This window comes from Sebastes umbrosus, chromosome 1, assembly GCF_015220745.1.
Source record: "Sebastes umbrosus isolate fSebUmb1 chromosome 1, fSebUmb1.pri, whole genome shotgun sequence".
Classification (NCBI taxonomy): domain Eukaryota; kingdom Metazoa; phylum Chordata; class Actinopteri; order Perciformes; family Sebastidae; genus Sebastes; species Sebastes umbrosus.
In genome coordinates, this window is record NC_051269.1 from 5,044,053 (window position 1) to 5,062,800 (window position 18,748).

General features: G+C 40.6%; 2 protein-coding genes across 2 annotated transcripts; both read right to left on the bottom strand.

Annotated features, from left to right (window-relative positions):
* Nucleotides 1-4,351: 4,351 nt before the first annotated feature.
* LOC119493162 (olfactory receptor 52N5-like) lies at nucleotides 4,352-5,281 on the bottom strand. Its single transcript, XM_037778295.1, has one exon. It carries the CDS (start codon nucleotides 5,279-5,281, stop codon nucleotides 4,352-4,354), a length of 930 nt encoding a protein of 309 aa, XP_037634223.1.
* Nucleotides 5,282-10,807: 5,526 nt separating this feature from the next.
* Nucleotides 10,808-11,780, bottom strand: LOC119493149 (olfactory receptor 52N5-like). The gene has a single exon (XM_037778269.1). The coding sequence runs from the start codon at nucleotides 11,778-11,780 to the stop codon at nucleotides 10,830-10,832; it is 951 nt and encodes a 316-aa protein (XP_037634197.1). The 3' UTR covers nucleotides 10,808-10,829.
* Nucleotides 11,781-18,748: the final 6,968 nt, after the last annotated feature.

Consider the following 18,748-nt stretch of genomic DNA (forward strand, 5'->3'; position numbering starts at 1 on the left):
TGCACTTTACAGAGGACATGGACATCCGTATTGAGAGAGCGCACCACTCACTGGTTGCAAAACCGAAAGAGAAAAACTGCCCCGCCGTGCGCAATCGTCGTCAGGTTCCTTGACTACCGGGTGAAAGACCGTGTAATACAGCAAGCATGGAAGCAAAAGATCACCTATGAAGGAAGAACCGTCTACTTCAATCAAGGCTACACAAATGAGATTCTGAAAAAGAAGAAACAGGTACGGGACGTCATAAAAAAACGAAAGCAGAAGAATGTGAAGGCACAGTCGCCATACCCCGCACAGCTGAAGGTGTTTTTGGAATCGGGGGCTAAGACTTTCACTTCACTAACGGAGGCTGCGTCCATGCTGAAGGACTTGGGGAAGGATGAGATGGACAAACTACAGAGGGTAATGGAGCAGGGTGCCTGGACCACGGTGACAGGACAGAAGGAAAAGAGGAGGCAGCCACGCATCACAGAGTCGGACTTACAAACCCTCGTCCAGTGAACTCATGAACATGATTATGGTAACGGCCAAAGAAAAGACTTGAATAAATAAACATATAAAAATGTGGTTCCTGAAACATAAGGTGACATCAGAGTATCTGCGTAAAATAATTGTTGATTATAAATGGAGCTGGTTAAAAGGTATTATGCTACCTATGCAAATTAATAGAAATATTGGTTTTATTGAGCAAAATCGTGTCTCAGTTTGAGTAAGTAGCAACTCTACAGTATATTGTACAACAACTAGGAAGTTGCAGGTGCACATAGTGCTATTTCCCCAGAGAGAATTTGCCACACCTCTGTGGTATGGGACTTTTGGGAGTCAGGTTCTTGTGTAATTGTATAATAGTTCTGATGGAGATTTTCATTGTTATCCGTTTACTCTGTGCAAAGTTTTGTGTAGTTTTGGTTTATAGGAGGTGCAAAACTGAGGGGTCTCATCTTAAACTAATATGAATTGGTTAAATCTTGTATCTTATAATGTTCATGGGTTAAATCATCCCATCAAGAGAAAAAAGATATTGAACCAACTGAAGAAACTACAATGCTCAATTGCTTTAATTCAAGAAACACATTTGATTGAGAGTGAATATAAAAACCTGAATAGGGATATGGGTAAACCAAGTATGTCATGCTTCATATGGCAAGAAAAGGAGCATTGCCACATTAATTAATAAATCTATACCATTCTGTGAAGAGAAGGTGATTAAAGATAACATGGGAAAATACGTAATGGTTGTTGGCTCCATCGGAGATACTATGACTATCTCTCTACTAAAATGTGACATTCTTTAAAAATGTAGCTAATTTGATTACCAGTAATGGAAAAGGGATGATATTGATGGGTGGGGATTTCAATACCGTTCAGAATGGAAAATTAGATAGATTGCCACCAAAGCAGGGCCCAATCACAATAAAAAAAAATCTAGAGTATTAAATAATGTTATTAAAGAATTAGGTCTTACTGATCCTTGGAGAAATAATAATTCTAGAGAAAAGGATTTTACTTTTTACTCAAGTCCACATGGCAGTTATTCAAGAATAGATTTGTTTTGTGTGTCACAACAGCATATACACAAATTGTTGAATTGTAGCATAGAAAACATAACTATAACAGCCCGGACACACCAGGAACGTCAGGAGCTTGTGGCGGCTGCGTTACCGGTTGTTTTTTATTTCGCCGTCTGTGTTAACAGGCTAGAGCAGCCACACTGCCTGCGTGTGACGCACGTCTAACAGCAGCAACAGACAGTGAAAGTCATATCAGCTACATTACTACAGTTTCGATGTCTATCTGTAGAATATGTCACGGAGATGAAACAAAAAGTAAAGACATATTTTTAAATCAACACTTCCTGCTTTCATTTAAAGATAAAAGCCCTCAAGCGTTTCTTTTTGTGGACAGAATTCCTTAATTTGTTAATACAAGGCTTTTATTCTGAAATATGTACCGGACAGTGTATGTCTAGAACATGCAGTGACTTGGAGAGCTCCATGAATGAATATGGTATGAAGTTTTGATTGTGGATTATTACTATTATTTACAAATTACCACACATTTCTTAAACTTTTTCGGTCTAAAATAAATATAAATGATATTTATAATGAAATGAAGTGGCCATTAAAAGGCAAACTCTATTTAGAAAGAAAGGGCTGACATCAGCAGCTGCAGCAGCAGAAATGCAGCAGACACGCAGCTGACACGCAGCTGAAATGCAGCTGGTGTGACAACCCGTCGCGTGAATCACGCAGCCACCACGCCACGCAGCCGCCACGCGCTCATGACGTTCCTGGTGTGTCCAGGCTGTTAGTGACCATGCCCCTGTCACACTAACTGTAGCTCTGGATAATGAACCTTTCTTTAAATACTGGAGACTTAATGTGTCAATTCTATCAGATGAGAAGGTGGTAAAGGAATTAAAACAACATTTAAAGGAGTATTTTCAAATAAATGACAATGGTGAGGTTTCACCATCGACTCTGTGGGAGGGGGGGAGCAGTCATGAGAGGGAAAATAACAGAAATAACATGTAGGTTGGAAAAAAGATTTTTATTAGAGCAAAGAGTATTGGAAGGTAAAATCAGAGAATTGGAATTGGAACACGAAAGAACGTCAAAAAATTGCTGTCAATCAATTAGATGAAGTTTAAACATAAAGCAGAGGGAGTGCTATGTTTCACAAACCAAAGATACTATGAGAGAGGCAACAGAGCAAGTTGTTTATTAGCATTCCAGCTTCGAAACAAACATAATTATTTTAAATATAAGACATCCTGTTTCCAAACAAATTATGGTAAAGCCATCAGAGATAGCAGTAGCAGTAGCAGAATATTTTAAAAAATCTATCTAACGACTCAGAGTCTAATTATTTAGAAAACAGAAAGCAGGAATTCTTTAATAAATTACAATTACCATCATTATCAACAGAAGAGGCATCTGAAATGATACAGCCAATTTCATTACAGGAAATATCTGATAATATAAAAACTCTTAAAAACAATAAATCTCCTGGCACGGAGGGGTTACCGGGGGAGTATTATAAATGTTTTGCAAAAGAGATTAGTCCAATACTATATGAAATGTTTAACTATGCTCTGAAATCAGCAGATCCACCTAAACCAGGGGTCAGCAACCTTTACTATCAAAAGAATCATTTTAGGCAAAAAAAATAAAATAAATCCGTCTGGAGCCGCAAAAGATTTAAGCGTTGTGATGAAGGTAACACAGTTTATAGTCTAAGTATATAGTATATAAATCTAATGCAGTGAGGGCCCAAATGCAAATGAACAACAGAGTATTAGGGCCACATTGAGGGGAAAAAAATCTGAGATTTCCAGAATAAAGTCATAATATTACGAGAAAAAAGTCGTAACATAACGAGAATAGTCATAACTTCATGAGAAAAAAAGTCGTAATATTAAGAGAATAAAGTCATAACTTTCCGAGAAAAAAAGTTCAATTATTACGAGAATAAAGTCATAATTTTACGAGAAAAAAAAAAATAACACGTCAAAATTACTACTTCATAATATTATGACTTTATTCTCATAATATTACAACTTTTTTTTCACGTAAACCTTTAACTTTATTCTCATAATATTAAGACTTTTTTCTTGTAAACCTATGACTTTATTCTTGAAATCTCAGATTTAATTTTTTCCTCAATGTGGCCCTAATACTCCGTCGTACCGTCGTACCATAAACCTACAACAATGATAAATGAAAATGTAAACAAAAAACAGTTATTTATTTCCGTTTTTAAAAATCCACAGGGAGCCACTGGAGAGGGACTAAAGAGGCTCCGGAGCTGCAGGTTGCTGACTCCTGCCCTAAAGCCTGGTCAGAAGTCATTATTTCGGTCTTGTATAACGAGGGCAAAGACTCTTGTGAGGGGTATAGACCCGTTTGCCTACTGTGTAATGATTTAAAAATATGGACAAGCATATCGGCACAGAGAATGAAGAAATTAATAGCCAAATTAATTACACTGGATCAAACAGGTTTTATTCCTGGAAGACAAGGTACTAATAATATTAGGAGAACATTGAATATTATATCATGCACAAAAACAGTCCCAGGTCTACCATGATGCTCAGTTTAGACACACAAAAGGCATGTGACTGAGTAAAATAGAGCTTCCTGTATCATACATTGAAAATATTTGGATTTCACTCAACTTTTATAGATTATTATATATTAAAAAATGGTCTACAAAAACCCCAAATCACGGATTAGAGTTAATGGACTGACTTCTTTTGCCTTAAAAGAGGAGTCAGGCAAAGAGATTGTCTGAGTCCCCTACTATTTGCTGTAAGTGTTGAACCTTTTCAGTGAACCTACAGTATTTCACCTCATGTATTCCTGGTAAACATTATGAAAATTTTCTGTCTGATGGCTTTGATTTGCAGTCCGTAGATAATGGCATTCATGGCTGGAGGAACCACGTGGAACAAGATGGACGCCAGCTTCCTGTGGTCTGATAAGTGAGGGAAACGATGGAGGATGATGACGATGCAGCCTGACACAAACATGATGACGTACATAGCCAGGTGGGTGGCGCAGGTCTGCAGTGCCCGGCTGTTCAGCGCCTTGTTCTTACTGCTCAAACACACTATGGCGATCTTCAGGTAGGTGAGAGTTACGCTGCCGATGGAGGAACCCAGCAGGACCACCGTGTAGCCGAGACCGTAGATATTATTGATGAGGACACTTTCACAGGACAGCTTGAACAAGGAGGCGTTGTCGCAGAACGGGTTAACTATAGCCCACCTGCAGCGTGACAGGCGGACGCTGAGGCCCACGAGGATCACCACCATCAATAAAGATACCCCCCAGGCCGACACAGATAGCTTCACCACCATCCTGTTGGTCATGATGGTGGCGTATCGCAGCGGGTTACAGATGGCTACGTAGCGATCGAAGGCCATAATCATGAGCACAGTGTGAGTGGCGCTCGCATTAAAGTGAGCACAAAAAGCCTGAACGACACAGACGATGTAATGAATGTACCGGTCTGTGATTGGAATAAAAACGTCACTTAACAAGCGAGGGATGATGGTCGTCGCCCCGAACGCATCATTAATACTCATGTTGCAGAAGAGCAGGTACATGGGCTCATGAAGGCTCCTCTCCGTTAAGATCAGGACCGCCAGGCCGATGTTGGACACCATGATGAAGATGTAGATGAGGAGGAGGAGGATGAAGGCTGGAAGAGAGGACTGGGGGGTGACCTTTAACCCCTCCAGGAGCAGAACATCTGTATTTAAAGTGTGGTTCTCCATAGGATTAATTTAAGCCTAGTGAGGATGGGAGAGAGAAAAATATATAAGTGGCATTTAATATCAAAAACATAACCCTGTTTCTAAAAATTACAATGTTTTGAAGATTCTATAGACACTGTTTATTGATCTACACAAACAGTTGAAGAACCGGCTTCTCAAACAGCTCAGCAGCAGCAGCCGTTCAATGCAAGAAATAGAAATAGTGGAAAATACTTAGAATACTGCCTTTGAAAGTAAGGGCCTACTGCGGAGCAGAATCATTTCATTAAATGAAACATCATTTTTGGGGGGCATTTGTGTAAAATAATGACTCATTTGACAAATATGTTTTCATTTTGTTAAACAGTATGCCATGATACAGTATGCCATGATTACAATGAAAACAAATGCAAAAGGCAATATTTGAATGATTTAATGTCATATCAAGTGAAATTAAAATGGCAACTTTTATTTTCATATGATTAATGTTGCTTAAACGTATTTTCAATATTAACAATCAGCAACAATAACAATATTTGTCTCACTGATGTGAAAAGCAAATAAGGAATTTGCTTTGATTTTACACAAAACAAAATGGTCAGGACATCCCGTAACTATAAAACAACACTATAATGACCGTAGTCAAACAATAAGACCTTTTATGCGTTAACAATAATAGAATGAGACGTAAATAAGATGCTGTGGTTTGAGAATAAAAATCTGCAGACACAACTTTCAGTGGCACATTTCACAGTTCAATTAGACATGTGTAGCTTAAAAGGCACTTTTATGATCAGTGAATATTAAAACACAGCTCACACATAATCAGGAAATAGTTCATTGCTTCATTTAAATTGAATATACAATTACTTTAAAACAGCAGATGATTTGACTGAAGGCGATATTAATTCCACTAATTTTCATTTTTGACTTTACTCCGATTTTCTTTCAAAGCGCAGTTAATTTTGTAAAATACTTTTCATGTTTTCAAGATTTAATTTCAAGTGTTAAACATATTAATCATCTTTATTTTGTAAGTGTTTCACACAAGGCAGCAAATTAAAATCAACTCATTATAGAATCTCATATCAACAGATTTTTGCTTAAGTACAAAGACTGCCGTAATAATCGAAAAGATAAACGTATGTAAGATGGTTTAAAGAAGAGATAATCAGACCATAAAAACATGATTGGCATTATTCAGTAAACAAACAGCATAATTTCGAGACTGTGTAGGAGTGTGTGTCTCATGCTCACATGTGTTGACATGAACCTCCTCCACTCTGACCCGAGGAGGGCTGACAACGCTTATAAGCTGAATGATTGCCATGCATTGGGCTCCAGGGTTTTTGGTGTCACTGAACTCTGACAACAGTTGCCTGGAAACAAACCTTTCAGTCTTTCATGAACAACACTGTTTCATGCTGTCTGGAATTTAATCGTTTACATGGACAAAAATTTCTAAATTTTTTCGTGACACTCAGCACGACATTCAACGATGTATTTTCTGTGCGTTTTCCTATAAATGTCCAGCAACAAATGACGCATGTGTCAATTTCCGCTCCAGTATTTTCAAAATAAAACTACTAAGTTAGGTTTAGGAATAGATCCACATAGTTAGGCTTAGGCAACAAAATAATTAGTTAGGCTTAGGAAAAGATCGACTTCATTAGGCCTACGCTTGGGCCAGACTGCCCGCATGAGCAGTGTGCGATGGCTGCCTCGCTGAACTGCTATGTGTCTCTCGCGTGTGGCGTCCACACCGGCAGAGTATCTGCCGCTGCTGGGCTGCTGCTGCCAGCCCTTTCTTTCTACATAGAGTTTGCCTTTCATAACGGCCATTTCATTATTCATCACAAAATGTCATTTATATTTTATTTTATACAGCAAAAGATTAAGAATTATAGTAATATTCCACAATTAAAACCCCGTACCTTATTAATTCATGGATCTCTGCAAGTCACTGCATGTTCTACAACACTGTCCTGCAAATATTTCAGAATAAAGGCCTTGTGTAAAAAAATTAAGAAATTCTGTCCACGCGCAAAAACTACTTAAGCTGGGCATAGACTGTATGATTTTAGCCCGTTTCTGGCCCGAATTTTGAGCCGCATGACTAATTTTAGAGTCGTATCAAATTTCAGCTTTGTCGGGCGTCCTTGTGTACAGAGGGGACCGGGGACCGAGGACCGATTAACTCCTTCCAAAGGACAGTCGGATTAATTTCTGACATGTCAGAAATTTTGGTTGGCCATCCACAGGCTCTCGCACAGTTGAAGCAGAGCCACGAGCCACGAGCTGATTCCCCAACGTCAGTGCCTTTTTTCTCTTCTTTTTACAGTAATCAAAGCGTAGCTATCAAGATAACAATGTAGGCTACAACTGATATAGTAAAACGTAGCTAACTTACCTCCAATACTCTCTGCAAAATGGACAAGCCATACTGTCCACGTCTTCTTCGCCACCTGCGAGTCCATATACGCCAGCGCCTTTTTTTAGACGTTTCAGCAGACAGGATGGCACAGATGATCAAGGCTGCACGTTTCTGCATTTTTAGCATTGTGACTAGTACAGACCTCTGCTAGCAAACAAACTTTACCTGTCTCGGAGCTTTCAAACCAATCTTTATCAACAACTGTCAACAGCCAGAACGGCCCTCAGTTTTTTTGGTTGTTTTTTTTTCCGATTTTCCACATACAGTTTGATCACTCAGGTCGTGGCTGACGAACAGACCGTACAGTTTGAGCATATAAATCGTGAGCTTTGGCTTTACATCACAAACGATCTACTCGTACATTATGAGTATGAGTTACACAACAACATTTCTCAAATCGTACAGTGTATGCCCAGCTTTAATTAACTTTAGGAAAAGATCGACTTGGTTAGGCTTAACCAACAAAACTACTTAGTTAGGTTTAGGAAAAGATCGACTTGGTTAGGCATAGGCAAGAAAACTACTTAGTTAGCTTTAGGAAAAGATCGACTTGGTTAGGCTTACGCAACAAAACTACTTAGTTAGCTTTAGGAAAAGATTGCAGTATGGGTTTAAATAACACCGGAAGTGGCGTAACTTAAGTACGGAAGTTATGTGACAATAAATATTTACAAAGCCATAGGAAGCGATTGTGGTTTGGGTTTAATAACTCCGGAAGGGCTGTTACTTAAGTATAGAAGTTACGTGACAAAAAATACTTAGATAGCTTTAGGAAACGATTGTGTTTTTGTTTTAAATAACTCCGGAAGTGCTGTTACTTAAGTATAAAAGTTAGGTGACAAATAAATCAATGTTAACTTGTGGTTTCACACGGAACATGAACACCTTCTCCTGAGTGAAAGTCCTCTATTTTTTGACCCACCCATCCACCCCGACCTCCTTCCTTCTATACTTCCTGGTTTACAGTTGCATGGATTACATATTCCACATATTATTTTGTGCTGACATCACGAAAAAAAAGTGAAATTTGTGTCTTTGTACACTAATCAATGCGTTAAATTTCGGGACTATTCACAGACTGCTGTGTGACTGGGCTGGACTGCACCACTGTAGCAGGCAGCGTGAGCAGTACCCTATGATAACAGCAAATGGGAAAAGTCGGGGATTCATGAGCACTCGGTACAGTGGGCATGCTGACCCGGCACATACCGGACACTAAAAAGAGTCGTTAAAAAAAAATGTGTTATCTTTGTGACTATAAACCTAACCAAGTTGTTTTGTTGCCTAAATGCTGGAGGAGCTTGTGCAAGGGCATTGAACACTTATGTAATGATGATGAAAATATGACATTTGTGTTTCATATGTGAGTTTCATATATTAATGTGAGAAAGGTTACAGTCTCCACATCGCTCCAGACACATCTCGTGTTTTCACCTCTTCATGCTTCATGTACCTCATCATATATTCACTCAGTCTGCTTCTGTTTTCAATCACACAACTACTGTTACACCTGAGACAAGAGGGAAACATTTTCTGCGATATGTCAATTATTTTTTTTCTAACTGGAAAAGACTCATAAAAAAATGTCACACCGTTGTAGTTTACTTGAATAGAACAGAGCCATTAGTAACACTTGTGTTTTTCCTAATTATTCCTAATTAAGTGTCTAATTTGATAACAAAAAGTCAATGTGTGTGAGACATTTTTACATATTTATATCAATTGAGACGTGATATTTTGGCTGGACCGCAGAGGGCCCTACTAACGCAAAAGTCTGTCAGCGAGTGACTGACTGAGTAATGAAGGTACATGATTGGTCGACCGAGTGTAAGGAGTTTCCTCATTGGCCGTTGCTCTGTCAAAATGAAAAGTCGGAAAGAGTCCTTTATGCAAATGAGCCTGTCCAGCATGACGTGTCCGGCTCAAGAAACTTGGACCAACTTGTTAAACTATGCGATCTAGTTCTAAAATGAAACAAGATTCAGCAGTAGCATCGTGTATTTTTCGCTTAAAATATTTTCAGAAGTAGATTTTGGTGGTATGTTTAGACGGAATGAAAGAAAGTTTATGAGCAGGCCGCCATGTTGTTTCCTGTTTGAAACGAAGAAAACCGGGGACCAATCATGTGCATTCCACGTCATGTTGAACGCCCAGTTGAGTGGAGAAGCTCGTCCCTTAGTGTCCTCGCCGGACCTCGTGGACATGTACCGCTGGACATAAAGGTCCCATATCATGCTCATTTTCAGGCTCATACTTGTGACTGATGACATTTACATACACTGCCAGCAGGAATAAACTGGGACACAATGTTTACGTTTAAATCTGTGTAAAGGGTCTAAATATTGTACATTTGTGACATCACAAATGGACAGAAATCCAGACAGCTTGTTTCAAATGTAGAGTTTCTGAATACGGGCTGTGTATTTCCCTGTGGATTGAGCGTTTCAATACTTTCAAAGTATTTATATAGCAGCTAAGCCTGCTTTATAATAAAAAAAAAACATGAAAATCTCACTTTTTTACAATATGGGACCTTTAACATAATAGAGTCTTGTTTAACAAAATGGCTTCACCATTTGACCACAAATACCAATCATGGTTTACAATATTATTGTTTTTATGTATTTATTTAAAAATATATTTGCAGCTGTACTTCACTGTTAAACGTAGTGTGTACGGTACAATTGATCTTTCTAGTGTAAGTCTCAAAATATGAACAAATATGAAGTCATTCAACAATTTGTATCACAAATTATACTTTTCAATCTGAAATTTACAACCAGAGAACGGTGGCGTGCTTCGAAAACTTTGATAGTGTGAATGTCACATAACTCTAATGCTGTAATGTTGTTGGATAGAATCGTTTTTTACAGTTCTTACGCATTGATCAATAACAAAATAGGCTGAATTTTGGAACAATGTAGTTCATTAAAGCTTAATTTCTTACCAGAAAATGAAAAGCCGGCAGCCCACCACTGTGTTATGGTTATTCCTCTACCCTGCTGAACAGTACAATGGAATCATTTCAACATGATCCATGTAGAAATTAGTACACTAAAGGTTTTTGCATTATATTCTATAAGCATCCTGTGCAAAGGTACCTCTGTTTTTGCTCGGCCTTCTCATCACATTGTATCATTTTACACCCATTAAAGCTACTTTATTGTTATGGAACAAAGTCATAATCCTCTGCCGGACCTCTTTGATTTGCAGGCCGTAGATGATGGCGTTCAGGGCTGGCAACACAACATGTCCCATAACGGCCGCCACCTTCCTGTGGTCTGCCAGCTGAGGGAAACGGTGCAGGATTACAATGACGAAGCCAGACACCAGAAGGATGATGTAGACAACCAGGTGAGTGGCACAGGTCTGCAGCGCTTTGCTGTTCAACACCTTGTTCTTACTGCACACACACACTGCTGCAATCTTCAGGTAGGTGAGAGTTACGCTGCCGATGGATGAGCCCAGCAGGACCACCGTGTAGCCGAGGCCGTAGATGTTATTGACGAGGACGCTTTCGCAGGACAGCTTGAACAGGGAGGCGTTGTCGCAGAACAGGTTGAATATAACTGACCTGCAGCGCGACAGGTGGACGCTGAGGCCCACGAGGATCACCACCAGCACGAAGGCTGTTCCCCACGCCGCCACCGACAGCTCCAACACCATCCTGTTGGTCACGATGGAAGCGTATCGCAGGGGGTTGCAGATGGCCACGTAGCGGTCGAAGGCCATGATCATGAGCACGGTGTGAGAAGCACTCGCATGGAGGTGGACACAGAAGGCCTGAATGGCACAGTCGATGTAATGAATGTATCGGACCGAGTCTGATATTAAAAGATCTCTGAGTACGTGAGGTATAATTATCGTGGCCCCAAAAACATCATTAATACTCATGTTGCAGAAGAGCAGGTACATAGGCTGGTGGAGGCTCCTGCTCCTCAAGATCAGGACCACCAGGCCGATGTTGGACACCATGATGAAGATGTAGATGAGTAGGAGGAGGATGAAAGCAGGAATAAAGGACTGGGATGTGACCTTTAACCCCTCTAGGATTAGAATATCCCCACCAAAAGTGCTGTTTTCCATATTTCATCTGTCACATAGCAATAAAGACTTTTGTATAGATAATTGTGTTGGCCACAGTTGTATTTAGATTTATAGTTACAGAAAAACAACTGTGACTCTTTAAAAACACCTTAATAAATATTGAATCTAAATATGTCCACCTCTCAATAACAATGACATGCTGTAATTTGACACATTTTGTCACATATTAATTCAGTGTGCCTTTGTTTTTTTCATTTCAGCCTAATTGATTAAAGTTTGATTCACCTGTATTACATAAAATGGCATTCAAAATGTCCTAAAAAACAATTTAAAAAGGAGAAAAATTAAACCTCAGGAAGAGCAACAGAGGAGGGATCCCTTTCCCAGGACAGACATACATTGATGTTGAATTTTTTAAATGTCATTTTTCAATGCAGCGAGCAACACAAACTGTTTTCCATTCACCTCCAATGTATAAGAGTGAAGGTAGACACATATAAAATATGGCAAATAAATCTATAACTATCTATAATTTGGGTGAACCTGCCCCCTTTGAAATCACTTGATGAAAAGTTTTGATTTCTTTATGAACACGTTATCCTCCACTTAAGTGAGAACTCTTCTATAAGCTGCTGCAGTAAATGAAGAATACATGCGTCTCACAATATGCTGTAAACACACAGCCAAGTTACATTTAGATAAACATAGCTGAAACACAGAATGAGGCAGCTGCTGAGGGCAGGGTGATAACACAGACCTCTGCCACCTCAGACCAGCAGTGAAACTGCAGACACTTTTATTCGCTGCATCAGTCAGACAGGTCAACTGTTGCTTGGCAACCACTGGTACTCAGCAACCAGCATGTGTATCTCTTGTCAGTTAATTTAAGGTATTGGCATGAAGAGCGGGCAACAGGTATTATGTATATATCACCAAATATTTTATTGTTTGCTTGTGTATGTTTTTGACACACTAGTATCATGTAGTGCTGATCGGTCAACAATTTTCAACCAAATTTTTTTTTTAAATAGATTTTTGAATTCCAAAATCAATGTATTGCTTCATTTGAGTCTATGTGGAGGTAGAAGGAAGTTACCACTTTTATTGTTTTAGTCTGAGTAACATGACGTCATATCCGTTCCGTATCCGTCAACCAAAAGGAACCACAGCGAGACGAAACAAGAAAGTAGAAAACGGCGGAGGGTCTGTGTGGATACGACCTGCACCCTCACATGTTAAATCCAACATGGTAAACACTACACATACAGTAAAGGATGGAAACACTTTGGGTTTCACACATTGCAGGAAAAGCAGAGCTAGACATCACGGCTAGGGCTGCATGCTAACTATTTCGCTAACGTGCGGTCAAGCGGGCCGTCGCTCTCATCTGCATGGTCAAATGGGCCGACGCTACAACTGTAGAGCACCCATATACTGACATTTATGTTAAATGCCTTCAAATGGCCCCGATGGAGCTGACCATGGATGTATAAAGAGAACGGAGCTGACGGGAGAGCTAGAGACCACCTTGGAGAAGTTCAAGGAAGTAGACACGTGGGACTACGTCTGGTTTTCAAAATAAGGTGTTAACAAAGGGAACTGTATATACAAAATACATATATGGAAATAAGATTGATTGGATTATATTCACCAGAAGTATAAAACATTACATGTCCCTTATAAATTAAAAAGAAAATACCAATAATTTGTGAGGGGAAATGTCTTTATTTTTTTTGGGGTTGCTGGAAAAAATGTGTGTATTTTATTTTTACTGTCATTTTGCATCTAAACAAATAACATAAGAGATAACAGAAGTGAAACGGATGTGACGGGAGAGGCTTAGACAGTGGACCTCCACCGTATCAAGAATAAAACTATATATAGGAAGAAGAAGAAATATATTTATATACAGCCAACGTGCCGCCAATCTTTCAGAGGTCGTAGCAGGTTTAAAAATTAGAGTGAAGATACTGGTATCATATGAAACTAGAAAGCCTAAGGAATCCATTGGTAGCAAACCATGTTATACTAGTTCATTAAGGAGGCAAAATAACGCTAAATATTGACTGCCATGGCCATTTTCAAAGTGGTCCCTTGACCTCTGACCTCCAGATATGTGAATGAAAATGGGTTCTATGGGCAACCAAGAGTCTCCCCTTTACAGACATGCCCACTTTATGATAATCACGTGCAGTTTGGGGCAAGTCAAAGTCAAACACAACAAACGGTCTGTGTTGGTAGAGCCATGTTTTGAATTTCTCCAGAAGTCCTGATTTTTCGATCCTTCTCAGCCATTCCTCCGTCTGCTTGAATCTGTTTGTTACTATGCCTTTTGCGATCACCATGCTCCTGGATTTCTCCTGGCTTGTACTTTATCCTAGCCTACGTTGCTATATGGTCAAGCACTGTTAACACCCATCTCGCCTCCACATGGATTGTGGTTATCACAGTGAGATCGTCCATGAAACCTTATATCGGTGGTTGTCGAATGCCCAATTCCATTCTTGGTCCAGGTTTTCAGGTTGTTTGATGTTCTTGCTGTGGTTGATGGCTTTTCTACCATCCTCAAGAACTTGATTTGATGGTGTTGGTGTCCCCTGTATATGGCGTTTCTTGCGTCTCTCCTGCTCCAACGTGTTAGCGAGTTCCATGAGCACCTTGTCATGGCACCATCTGTACCTTCCTTGGGGGAGTGCTGTTTTACACCCTGACAGGATGTGCGCCATGGTGCCCGTGCCCCCCACAAAGCTTGCACAGTGGGTCCTCTCTCATGCCCCAAGGTTTTTCTATAATGATGGAAAGAGGACCACATATCTGTCAAAGGCCACAATCATTAGCACTGTGTGGGAAGTGGTGCCGAACATGTGTGTGGTGAAAACTTAGACCACACGTTCATAATAACTGATGTCTGCAAGATATCTGAAAGCAAACGGGTCACCATGATAGAATTCCCAAGGATGTCATTAACTGGCAGGTTGCAAAAAAGGAGATACATGGGCTGGTGAAGATTCTTGTCAATGAAACCCAGGACTATAATGCCAACATTAGTTAACATAATAATTAAGTAGGAAAAAGAAAAACAGAAAGGGAAGGTACACTGAAACTTCTGTGACCTTTAACCCCTCCAGTTGGAGGGTAAAGCTGTTGGAGGTTTAGTTTCCCATCAACCTGAAACAAAAGTCAGAAGAGGAATGTGATTTGTCACATAAGTCATACGATCTTTCAATACAAGATACAAGATATCAGTTTCTGCAAATGTAAAATACCCAACAGCCAACCCTCTGCCAGAAGACCACAACCTCTGTCATTTTTTAGAAGAAAGTGTAAGTTATGTTCCCCCAGGTTCAAACCAAAATGTTACTATCAGAAGTAATAATTCTACAGTATACCTGATTCAACAGTATGTCCGTATGTCTTTCTTCTGACATAAATCAAGGCTACTCCTTGGTGTGCTGAGAAAAGCTTGATAGACGTATTCATCAATCAGAAGGGATTGAGCCTTAAACTCTTCCCTTCTGCTGCGCTTGAAAAAGCATTCACCGTCTTCAACTTCTTCCAGCAATGCCTTCTAGTGTCACCATGACAACTTTAACCTGCAACACTTGTGGCCTGCTTGTGGCTCTTACCATAATCTATAGTGATGACCAGTGTCATTAGCTCTGTCATGTGTGGCATCGCCAAACCAACACTGACAGCTGTGGCTCCTTTAAGAGATGCGACTATGACTGATTCTAAGTTACTGAAGTCCAACAGCTAAGTCCAGGATCAGCGAGGGAGGTACACCCCTCCACTCTGATGGGGTCTGCTGAAATAGGGTGTTCATGCATGCATGGATGACTTTACTTCCTGCTTCATAGTCAAATCCAGACTGCTTACAGAAGTGTGGTCTGACTCAAGAGCTCCTAAGACCCAAGTCGGCACCCCCAAACCTAAGTTAGGCTACTTGGTCTTGGGGTTGGTTGTTTTTCTGCAGATACCTGATTCTTTTGGGAAAAAGAGGTTTCCTTTTGTAGTTCGGTGTCTGGAACCTGCACTCGGCCCAAAGCACAGCTCTTTTCCAACCGAGGTTGAGATTTTGTCTCCTGAGCTTGTTTCTCAGACTTTGCCTGAGCCCGTTTGTCAAAGGTCTCTGCTAAAGTCTACTCTCTGGCCTTTTTTGCCTCTCCTGAGTCCTGTGATTCTCCAGCATCACATTCTTCTGATCCCAGTCCTTCTGATTCCAATCTCTTCTGGTCCAGATGGCTTGTTTCTGAAGTTGCCAGGCTGCTTGGTCTTGTGGGTACCTTTGCGGAGTTGTTGTTCTTCTGCCAATATCTGACTCTCTTGGGCCCAAAAACCCAGAAAGTATTTTACTTGCCCCAAAGACTTGTGACCAACCCTGGATATTTGGTCCCTGAGTTAACATTGTTGACAAAATACTTTTTCACATGCTGCTGGATTATGAGTGGACTGGACCACATTCATGGACCTGATGTCCCTGTCTGCCCAATCCCAGAACTATCTCCGTTTGGCCATCTAGGGGGAGAATGTTCTAATTTTGTAAACTTCCATTCATCTGTTTATTTGTTTCCATGCAACTTTGGCGAAGTGATGGATACTTTGCTGGAACCGTAACAGAGTTATTGTCGTTGATTAGTGCAAGTGCTGCAGTTTATTGGAGTACTTGATGTATGTGGTGATGGGTGAATGGTTGCTACAAACATTTGTCTGAGACAGTGTCCTTCTTGAATGACCAGTGCAGAGACTGAGCCTCAGGGAAATTAGTCAGTCAGAGGACTGTAGGTGAGGTTACCTCGAGGTTAAGCACTGTTTTGATCTGGCAGAGAGAATGATTCAAGTTTTGCACATGATGTGTTTAAGTGATGTAAGATTTTTGGCCACGGGATATGAAATAAAAGTTGACCTCACATGAATCAAAACTGACTCAGTTTGGAGGTCAAAAACACACAAAAAGATGTTGTGAAATGATTGCTCCTTTAGTGTGGTCTGAGCCATGAGGCTTCCCTGTTGAGTAACGTAATGTAAATATGACCTCACTGTTTCACCACCAATGTTTGTTTGCTGTTGTTACAGTGACAATGTGTTAATTAGTACCTGAAGGAACTCTGCAGGGAAGCTTCAGCAAACCCCGACCTCCCACCACAACACCAGTTGAACTCAATCAACAAGCTTCTCTGTGGAGGAAAGTTTCTCTGCTCAGACTCACACAAATAACATGAAATCACCAGTTAGCTCATACAGCTTTGGTCGCCCCTGGGGAATTTTAGGCATTCAAACAACATAAACAGTTTCAAACTTTATATTGTGACTTTTAAACCTCAGTTTAATGATTTATAAAATCACGGAATGACACAATACTTTGAATTATATTTATATGAGGCTTTTTCCTAAACCCGTAACATTTGGTTTATGTTTTAATAATCATAAGTCTCATTCCCCCGCCTTTCACCAGGTGTATAGGAAAACATTTTGCACAATCTGTGACTCAAGGACAGATGGATTAAATCTTTTTTTATATGCTTGTTCTCCAACTATGTCTGTATAATATGTGTTTTTTTTTAACCATATTTAATACTATATTTACCATTTGTACCACGGGGCACCCAGGCAAGGTTGTATTGCCAGCTGGGCAAAAAAGGCAAAGAGGGCAACTGCCCCAGCGCCCCAGACCCCCATGGGTTGAATCAGGTCAATTGGTTTTGGTAATATGATTAATTGTACATTTATTAGGACATTTTCACCACTAAAGTACAACGTCGACTGGATAGGTCCTGCATTATTAGCTAATCTTGTGGCCCCATCCTTTAGAGGCACCGTGTGTCAAAATAGTAGTTACTTTTATCCAGTTTTATGTTTGTATTCCTAATTAAAGGTGTGTTTAATGAAATTAGCACAGACTAACTGGCACATAGGAAACGTAGGGCTAGGTATAGTCTTCTGTGTTCACTACATTTAATGGAAACTTGGAGGTGAGAGTGTGCAAACACAAATTATGGAGTGCAGGGAGTGTTGGGGGGTCAGTAAGGGACCAGCGAAGTTTTTTTCAAAATAAGTTAGGTTTACGCCTCATCCACACTGGGAACGTCAGGAGCGCATGGCGGCTGCGGCGCATGGCGGCTGCGGCGCATGGCGGCTGCGGCGCATGGCGGCGGGCGGCTGCGTGTGGCGGCTGTGTTGCGTGGCAGTTGCGTGATTCACGGGTCGGGTTTTCACACCAGCTGGTGGGTTTACATTGGAGTTAGCTGAAAGTCCGGTTCGTCCCACAGTGTTGCTAAAGGGTGCCTCCGTGCGTCGGTTTTCGATGCCGAGGGGCACTGACCAAACGGCAGTATTTGACGAGTTGGGAGTGACAACGGGTTGCGAAATGCTACACACTGTTCCTTTAAATTTACAGTTGCTTGAAAAAAATGTGGTTACAAAAAACGGCCTCTCATCACTGCTTACTGAGCAGCTGCAGATTGTCTCCCTTCCACTAAATTCTGTTGTCAGTTTGATCACAGGAAGTGACCCCAGTCTGAACTGAACATCCATCCTTTAATCCAGCCCAGAATCCCCGGGAAGTACGTTCATATTGGACAATGATTTAAAAAAAAAACACGACAGCCTCCTTCCACAAACAAATGCATGTGTGTGGTCCTTGTATACCTGTGTCATTATTGTTGGGCTGTAATGAGTGTCCTGGAGGCCTCGTAGCTCCCAGGTGTCTCGGTGACCTGCAGGTTAATAGAATTAAAAGCTGCAGTGAGGCGTTCAGGGGGCGACGGACAGGGGGGACACCAGCCTGCAGACCAGCCTTATGTCTTTACTCTTCACTCGGTCTGTCTCATTATCTCCTACAGGAGTGTTTCTGGCGCGTGATAGTGATATTCATCCACCGATTTATTTTTGGTATTTCACTCTCTATATGTCTTATACCATATCAATGGCATATTTTCCACAAACTCCTCTTGTTTTCTCATCTCTGTGTGTCCAGCACAGAGACAGGTCCAGGACGTGTTTAGCCTAGC

What these genes read in the sequence shown, in the direction of transcription:
- LOC119493162 (XM_037778295.1), bottom strand. Translation starts at nt 5,281, where the DNA reads ATGGAGAACCACACTTTAAATACAGATGTTCTGCTCCTGGAGGGGTTA.
- LOC119493149 (XM_037778269.1), bottom strand. Translation starts at nt 11,780, where the DNA reads ATGGAAAACAGCACTTTTGGTGGGGATATTCTAATCCTAGAGGGGTTA.